The 9,207-nt window shown below is 36.5% G+C and overlaps 2 protein-coding genes across 2 annotated transcripts in view; one reads left to right on the top strand and one right to left on the bottom strand.

The window, feature by feature from the left end:
- The window catches only part of LOC143242363 (uncharacterized), a 31,613-nt gene extending 30,452 nt beyond the window's left edge, over positions 1 to 1,161 (top strand). Inside the window, exon 5 of the mRNA XM_076485719.1 lies at positions 1,092 to 1,161. Within this exon, the coding sequence (XP_076341834.1) occupies positions 1,092 to 1,161 (70 nt within the window). The remainder of the gene's footprint in view (positions 1 to 1,091) is intronic.
- A 371-nt stretch (positions 1,162 to 1,532) lies between these two features.
- On the bottom strand, positions 1,533 to 8,984 carry LOC143242362 (uncharacterized). Its single transcript, XM_076485718.1, has 4 exons — positions 8,831 to 8,984; positions 4,454 to 4,556; positions 1,929 to 2,504; positions 1,533 to 1,884 (listed from the first exon to the last, which is right to left on the bottom strand). The coding sequence occupies exons 3-4, from the start codon at positions 2,237 to 2,239 to the stop codon at positions 1,533 to 1,535; spliced, it is 663 nt and encodes a 220-aa protein (XP_076341833.1). The 5' UTR covers positions 2,240 to 2,504; positions 4,454 to 4,556; positions 8,831 to 8,984.
- Positions 8,985 to 9,207: the final 223 nt, after the last annotated feature.

Here is a 9,207-nt window from a genome sequence, read left to right as displayed (position 1 = left end):
GGTCACGCCGGGCTGCATTTCTGTAAGAACATGTAAACTATTTAACTTCTACTTTGGAGAAAGGTTTGTGCAACTAACGACCACAGCTGGAAAATAGAAGTTCGACTAATATTACGTACGTTTAAAACAAACCAAGAAGGAATTCTCAATAGCCACGGTACATGAAATTCTTTTAGAGAGAATTTGAGTAAACTAATCTACGAGACCTTGAGCGTGGTCAAATACGTCCATCAAAAGAGTTTGACCTGCTGAGCCCTAGATTGTAATTAAATCTCAAATCTATCAAAGTTCAACGGAAATACGAGTTTAAAATTTGAACTTGAAAACAAACTTTGAGTCATTTAATGTGCTGCTACGCCAGGGCTAAAATGTATTAGTTAGCAATCCTACTGTCCCCGCAACATGTTACAGATTTTAAATGTCAGTGAATTTAGAAACCACTGATAGGAGAAAAATCGTATATTGGTGTATTTGATAAACGGATTAACGTTAATAACTTTACCTGATTTGATCATGACGTAGGTGATAACTGTAATATTGGAAATATATATATATATTATTTCATCACAATGTCTTTGGTAGTCCAGAGTAACTTTGGAATAATCACTAGATTATCTCACTTCATTGTTATTTGTATTCGAGTGTAAGACTAAGACAAAACACTAGATAATCCACTGCAACTGAACATTATCATTGTTGTGTACGCTAGCATCTGAAAATTAAAAAACACACACAGAAGAAACATTCCAGATAAATAAATAGTGTTCATATTTTTTAATACGTCCCTCAGAAACCAAGGAGTGTCTCTACACTATAGTTTGTTAAATATTAAGAGTAAGTTCAATCCGAAAATCCCCAAAGAGGGTGATTTTGGACATATCTATGTTATTCTACTTCCAGGCACATTTTCTTTGTTAACTGATAAATGCTAAAATGAAATACAGCATCCTCAAGTCTCCATACTAGCTAGTACTAAGGTCTACTCACTGGTAGTAAATTCAGTATATATGTCAGTAAAGTCACATTCTCAGCATTGTTAACTAAGCAACTGTCAATGTTTTATGCTTCTCCTATCACCGTTTTATGTTTAGCTTTCAACTGAGATACGAACAACCTGCGATTCAGCAAGGAAGATCGAAGCATCACGGTAGTCAGGAGTAGGATGACCAGACAGGAACATTTTGAAAGCATCTATTGGCATAATATTGTACTCATCTTGCTGCACAGCACTTACCAAGGTGATTTTAAATGGTTCCTGAATACCTATGCTATATTTTTTTATGGTTGGCCATTAAGCTCGTGATGCGCTAAGCGATTTCAGTCACCTTATCACTTAAAATCACACTTTTGCAACCCATGCGCCAATAAACATTTCCAAAAAATGTTATTTCAAGTTAAAAAAAACGGATTGGGTAGTTGCTGTTTTTCAACAAAAATGTCCCCCACTAGTTTATGAGGGGCCTATCAAAATCATATACATATATGATATTTTTATTTATTATGTTTGCAATGAAGTAAACAAAACAAGCAAATTATTGAGCAAAGATATATGAACCCTTGTCGAAAGGACTTTCACTTGATGTTTCTGAGGTTGGTGAGGACGTCGTTGAAGAGGTGGTAGGTGGTGGTGAAGTCGATGAGGGTTTCGTTGAAGAGGTGGTAGGTGGTGGTGAAGTCGATGAGTGTTTCGTTGAAGAGGTGGTAGGTGTAGGTGACGTTGATGAGGGTTTCGTTGAAGAGGTGGTAGGTGGTGGTGAAGTCGATGAGTGTTTCGTTGAAAAGGTGGTAGGTGGAGGTGACGTTGATGAATGAGTCGTTAAAGGAATGGAAGGTGGGACTGAGGTTGATGATGAAGTCATTGAAAGGGTGGTAGGTGGTACTGAGGTTGATGACAGAAGTCATTGAAAGGAGTGGTAGGTGGTACTGAGGTTGATGACGAAGTCATTGAAAGGGTAGTAGGCAGTAATGAGGTTGCAGGTTGGATTGTATTGGTTGGATCTTCAAAGTGGGAGTCGGGACAACAAACCCCAACATAATGACCTTTAATAATACATACATGGTTGTAAAACGTTTGATAATTTCTAAACATTTCTCGTCGTAAACAATGTTGAATATATCGGCAGTGACCTTTTTTATTTTCAGGTGTCCTACAAAACTGAAATCTGTCGTTGGAAGAAGCTGATGGGTTAAATATTGTTGAACAGGTCACGGGTATGGGGAGTTTATGACCACGTGACATGATGTGCTGAACCCAGTTGAGAGCTTCATCTAAGGTTATGCTGTCAACATTATAACTATCACAAGTATGTCTGTGAGAACTCCATCCACTATTTGGTGATGAGAACCAGCTTGATGGATAGTTTTGATGTTCCCTGGAATACCGTCGTACCACGAACTGCTCGGCCTCTTTCTTCTTGGATAGAATGTGTATCCGTTTCCATCAACTTCTAGTACGAAACTGTCACCATATGGATAATGGTAGTTCCCTGGACCACGCCTACGACCTGGAATGTATTATGGATATAATGAAAATATGTGCTCATTGGGTTTTATTATTATTTTGTGAGAAGCATTAAAACTAGACATTCACGACAAAGAACACGTAATATTTATGTCGATTTATCTACATAATTGGAAATTCTGGTTCAAGTTTTTAACATATTACACATTATCTAGAATAATATATGTGTGTATAACAAGTGCATATCCAATTTTGTTTGAGCCGTGTGAACTTCAAAATGAAACTCCTACATGAGAAATAAAACATTTTGAATAAGTATCATAAAAATACAGGAGATAAAGTGTAGTCTCTGATGAATGAACAGTTTTGTGTCAGTCAGGACTTAATTTGAGAAGATATATATATCTGTATTTCACATTTTATAACTGATTTCCTGAAAGCATTCTTAGTTAATACTGTACGAACTTAGATAAAACTGTGGAAGTGAAACGAAAAACATAAGTTAAATTCCTACACCTGTGAACAGTTTTGGGTACTTAAAATCACTTATATTAATCTACTACTCAGAAATGAGGAGCTTGTTTGTTTGTTTCGCAAAAAGCTGCTCGAGGGCTATCTGTGCTAGCCGTCCCTAATTTAGCAGTGTAAGACTAGAGGGAAGGCAGCTGGTCATCACCACCCATCGCCAACTCTTGGACTCCTCTTGTACCAACGAATAGTGGGATTGACCGTCACATTATAACACCCACACGGCTTAAAGGGCGAGCATGTTTGGTGCGACCGGGGTTCGAACCCGCGACCCTCAGATTACTAGTCGCACGCTTTAACACGCTTGATAAATGAGGAGTTAAGACAAATTTAATAAGTAGCTTCTCATATGTAGTACACAGGCATAACATATATTTTCTACCTTCTTTTGTTAATATAAATTAACAAATAATTCATTTGGTCAGATTTTATGCAATTTTCGCATAAACACTGGTGCATTCTAAGATTCAACGCTCACTTTAAGCTTCGACGTGCCCATTTCTGATGTGAACTTTGTTTTATATAACAACGTTTCGAACAACTACACTTCATCGGGCTTAATATGAACATGAAACTGAGCCTTCAGACCATTTGAACGAAATATAAAATAGATTATTTTCTTTTTCAAAGTGATTTTATTTCACTGCATTTACTTTTTTGACGTTGTGTGAATTCCAAGTCTTTTACCTAAAGTCTATCATAGAAGTACCAAAAACTTAACAAATAATTCAGATTTGCAGGTAGGGTTGAGCCGTTTGTGACACCGTGTTAATTCTAATGATAATTTAGTTGAATTTTGAAATGCACTCATATTGTATAAAAAGGATAAAAATTCATCAGTATCCTTCACTGGCCGAGTAGATGATATCTATAGGTTATAGTCTCAACTATGTTGTAAGATAACGACGAGTCACGTGTAAACGCTGGTCGTTTGTACCACTTATACTATGGCTAGTGAATACGTCAAAGAAAATAATTTTCTAGAAACAAAAATCTGTTGGTTCGTTCACCAGTCCTGCAGAAAGCGACTGTCTAGTTGTAGGCAAGCAAGGGCACTGTACGTTTTCTTTGAACCCAATAAAGAATTGGTTTCATTTAACATTACGTGTCCAGTCTGTTTAATTTTCTCAGTCATTTAGTTAAACTCAAATAACTCACAAGTTTCCTAATCGAGTCTCCTGTTATAAAGCACACCTGTTTAATGGTCTCACAAAATAGCTTTTATCTGAGAATACCATAGATGCGAGCTACTCTATGTTATTTGAAGTCCAAAAATATACAAATAATAAATACAGATGAAACTTGTTATCACCAAAGTATTTTCGATTTAAACTCAACTGAGCTGTCCAGTGTAGTGTTAAGTCTACATTATGGGCAATACTTAAGTAGGAATTGTGAAATAAAATAGCGAACTGTATATTTAAAACTATTTAGTTTAATTAATTATAGTTAAATTATGGTTACCTTTTCTCACGTGATGCACTCTTTCATTGTGACTGGTTACTGATGAAGTCGCCAAAATCAGCAGAACAAATGCTTGATATAGTAACATTGATCTTTTAACACTCTGAAACATACAACAAAAACTGTAATAAATGGAAGTATTTAACAGTTTAGGGCTCATTCGCTCTAGTTAGGTTTAACTTCGTAGTTAAACTTCGACAAAATATTAGGTGCAGCTGGAGTACTTGTCCCAAAGACGAAAGTTATGCACATTAATGATTAATAAAAGGTTATTTTACGACATGAAAAATTGTTTTTCCTTATATATAATTGTAAAGAAAAAGAAACGTCCATAAAAACTGCAAAACAAAATGTTAGATCGCAAACTTACATGTTATTCCATATTGACCCGACAAACCTTCATGCTGAACTTGGTTATATCACCAGGGGGACAAGTAGTGGTAAAAATGTAAAAATACCCATAAAAATTTAAAAAAAACCCACAAATCTGAAAACTAGTATGTATCTCTGCGTGAACTTAACTTTAGTACTAATTTTGGGGAAGATGCATCACATCGTGCGAAGTAGTTACATAAACATACAACAAACAGTACTATTATATTTATATAGATGGTTTTTACATTCATAACAGTTACGCAAGACTTTTATGAAGACGAGCGAGAGACACATTTAGAAAATAATATCGTGTCTTTGTTCCTACAAGTGAGTTATTGTACAAAAATATTGGTACTTCATTACTTGGGCCTGGTTGTGATCTAGTGCTTAGAGTGTTGGACTGAAGATCCGAGGGCTCATGGTTAGGGTCCCGTTACCTAAGATTTGGTTTGGTTTTTGAATTTCGCGCAAAGCAACACGAGAGCTATCTGCATTAGTCGTCCCTAATTTAGCAGTGTATGACTGGAGAGAAAGCAGCTAGTCATTACCACACCTTCCAACTCTTGAGCTACTCTTTTATTAACGAATAGTTGGATTGACCGTCACATTGTAACGCTCCTACGGTTGAAAGAGCGAGCATGTTTGGTGTGACGGGATTCGAACCCGAGACCCTCGGATTACGAGTCGAGTGTCTTAATCACCAAGCAATGCCAGGTCACTCCATTGCCTAAGAAGAAAAAAAGGAAATTTCGCACTCTGCACTTTAGGATTGTTAATGAGTTATAAGTATAACGGTCAGTTCCCACTATCCGGTTAGACCAGCCAACGTGTTGACAGTGAATGATGATTGCTAGCTGTGTTCAATTTAGTCTATCCGTTTAAAATTAGAAATAGTTAAAGGTGATCACTTTTGTGTAGCTTTGTGCGAATATTCAAACCAAGCGAAATTTCATTAATCAGACAAAGGCAAACAGTTTTTCGCGACAAAAGTCTAGCATGCAGTTAATTTCTATATTTAAAAAAATCCACTAAAATTACAGATAACTATTTCAAAAACACAATAACAGTAACTTTTTCAGCAGGAATGTCTAGTTTTTACATGTAATCTAAACCTTTCCTGATGATGACTCGATACCAAGAATTGGTCTGCAATAAAAATCGCTGTTATTATTGTATTTTAGAACTAATCGTTCACCTTAACCAATCGGTCATGCCGGGGTTTATAACAACAGCAAACAATTTTATCACAACGCTTGTAGAAAGTCGTGTAACTTAGCATTTCATCTATCTATTACGACAAAACCTATATAATGACAAAATATATCATTACAGTATTATAAATAGTGTACTTAGTTGGATGTCTTCATACTAATAGCCACTGCAAAACGACATGACATGTAGTCAATGAGGTTATTGATGTAATCCACCGTGATTTCCTCTCAACTTATAATGAAAAGTTCCTGCAACTCAGCTACAGTAGTTGGCTTGGGGTCGTGATTAGTAATTTTCCGGCTCAGTTCTCCCCAACAGCTTTCAATGGGATTATAATATGAGGACTCTGATGACCATGGCAATCTTGTAACGTTCTCCTGATGAAGATAATCATGTACAACATGAATACCCTGGGCAGTGGCATTGTCATCTTGGAACGCAAAGTTATTACCAAAACCTTGGCCTAGCATATGACAAAAATATCCTTTCCATGTAATCCCAGCAAGAGGATCATTTAACGTTTCCCTGAAAAATATGAAAAGAGTTTTTCTACCATGAATAGTAAATAGCTGTCTAAACATTTACTGCACCACCTCCTATAGGAAAGACAGTCTTCTTTCATCTCTTTTCCAGGCGAACGAAGAACACGACATCAGCTTTTTAACAAGCCAGAAAAAGATGACATGTCGACAGTGTCCTAACTGCAAATTAACATGCTGTCTTGTCTAAGTAACACAGTTATAACGATTAATTATAGTTAATACCGGTCTGCAGACAGCCCTTTTTAAGAAATAGCATTGTCTGGTCAGACCCCTCTTCACTATTATTCTGAATACCCTGGAATGAATGTGTCCGTACCATCCCTGTGTTAAGGTGTTGTAAGACTTCTTAGACCTTGACGTACTGACCTGATCAAAACAAAGTCATTCCAGAGAGCTGTTTTACGGTGCCTACCAGTAGACTTTTCTGGAATCCGATGACGTTCCAGGATTCTGGATACACTACACTGAAGGTATCCTAACGTTGTTGCAATGTCAGTTTACTTTATACTATTTCTGTTCAGTCGGACAAATTGACGACCTATATCTTGTGACACATAAAGAGACATGACTCTATCCCAAGTACAGAGAAATTGTCTGACGTTGAACTGTTTCGAGAAAAGGTTATACTAAAAACATACTTTTTTTATACAAAAGAGGTGTGTGTGTGCGTTTTGACAAGCAAATGTTCAAAATAATTTATACAGGGGCCCGGAATGGCCAGGTGCTTAGGACACTTGACTCGTAATCTGAGGGTTGCGAGTCGAATCCTCGTCTCACCAAACATACTCGCCTTTTCAGCCATGATGGCGTTATAATGCACGCTCAATCCCACTATTAATGGCTCGTAAATGTTTGTCCAATCATACGTTACATTTCCAGTTACACCTCAGGTATTTACTCAGTAACTGTTCCATGCATGTTAACCATAACGCCAATATAAAGCAGTGTAAAAAATTTTGGCCAGGACTGTATATTGTAACAAGAAAATCAACAGCAAAAACGATTCCATAACTAAGACAGAAAAAAAAAAAAAAACTGGCACTGCAGGCTCCTCTATCGCCAAAGGCCTGATGGAACTCACGTGACGTGAAAACCGGTCAGTGCTGGAGATTATACCTTGTTTCCATATCTTTTCTTTATTCACTGTCTGCAACTTTGATTACATGAGCCACAAATGGTTATAATCAACTCTCAAGCAGAATTTAAAATATTTGAAGATTTATGTATTCATAACTTAACTGTTCTTTCTTATGGTCTTTTGAAAGTCTACCAAATCGAGTTATATTGAATATTAACACACTCAAAGAACAATGGATATAAGCGGAACTTGTGGAGACGATGGAAATTAAAATTCACACAATACTTTGTTTCTTATCCATAAAGCATCGAAACCTATACACATAAAACACACACAGTTTTTTTCTGATCTCTGTATTGTAGAAAATGTTTAATTAATAAAAATACTAAAGAAACAAATTAATTGTACCTTACATTTGACTACTGTAACCCTATAGAGAATATGTACTGTAAAAATATGTAGTCGTAATTTATCATGTCGAAACAATACCATAAAATAATAATTGTTTTATTTGTTTTGTTCTTTTAATTTCGCGCAAAGCTACACGAGGGGTATCTGCGCTAGCCGTCCCTAATTTAGCAGTGTCAGACTAAAGAGAGAAGGCAGCTAGTCATCACCACCCACAGCCAACTCTTGGGCTCTTCTTTTGCCAACGAATAGCGGGATTGATTGTAACATTATAACGCCCCTACGGCTGAAAGGGCGAGCATGTTTGGCGCGACGGGAATTCGAACCCGCGACTCTTAGACTACGAGTCCAGCGTCTTAACCACTGGGCCATGCCAAGCCTAAAATAACGATAAAAAAATCACAACACCGGTGGATCGAGAAAATATCTCGCATAAATATCTACAAATTAAATTATTCGCGTTTTGCAGGCTCATCTGTTTACCCTTCATTAGTATAATACTCTCTCTCTATATATATCTTTTACAATTTAATGTATACAATGATGGCACGTGCTTTTTTTAAACCGGAGCATCTTCATAGTAACCACTTTTGGTCCTAGATGATGATTATATATTTTGATAACGAACCTAGAGCACTAGCTAAGCGGATTTGTCGACAAGTAACGATTTCCCAAAATGTTAAAAATAAAGTTATCTTACATTGCGAAGCGATGTTTGTTTACTTATATTTAAATAAATAAATACAATTTAAAAGAGCTTACCTGGCGAGATTTGTAAGAGTCATAAGCCTAGTTATTGCCTACTTAAACAAATTAATGAAGCGTTGGTTACAATTCTTCTTCAAACTGTACCGAGTAAACCTTGTAGTCTGCGACAAAAACCTGGTCTCGTTAACTATAGTCTGAGTGTGAGGTTGTCGTACAGGAAACAAGGGAAAACCCGCAGAGGCAGATACCGTCGCAGACATGAAAAAAAAGATATATATATATTTCATACAATTAGAAGAAAATGAAAATTATTTTGTTCGTCAAACATTCCGAAAATGATAGAAGACTGACTCATGGTGGTTCTTGACACTTAAACAGTGTCACGTTTACGATACGAGTACTTTAAACCAGTCTTTTAATTGTAAGCTTTT

Source organism: Tachypleus tridentatus, unplaced genomic scaffold, assembly GCF_004210375.1.
Source record: "Tachypleus tridentatus isolate NWPU-2018 unplaced genomic scaffold, ASM421037v1 Hic_cluster_2, whole genome shotgun sequence".
Taxonomy (NCBI): domain Eukaryota; kingdom Metazoa; phylum Arthropoda; class Merostomata; order Xiphosura; family Limulidae; genus Tachypleus; species Tachypleus tridentatus.
The sequence above is the reverse complement of the archived record's forward strand: the minus strand, read 5'-3'. Positions and strand labels throughout refer to the sequence as shown.

What these genes read in the sequence shown, in the direction of transcription:
- LOC143242362 (XM_076485718.1), bottom strand. Translation starts at nt 2,239, where the DNA reads ATGTCACGTGGTCATAAACTCCCCATACCCGTGACCTGTTCAACAATA. An exon ending in TCAATGACTTCGTCATCAAC is followed by an intron (nt 1,885 to 1,928) that starts CTCAGTACCACC and finishes TCTGTCATCAAC; the next exon opens with CTCAGTACCACCTACCACCC.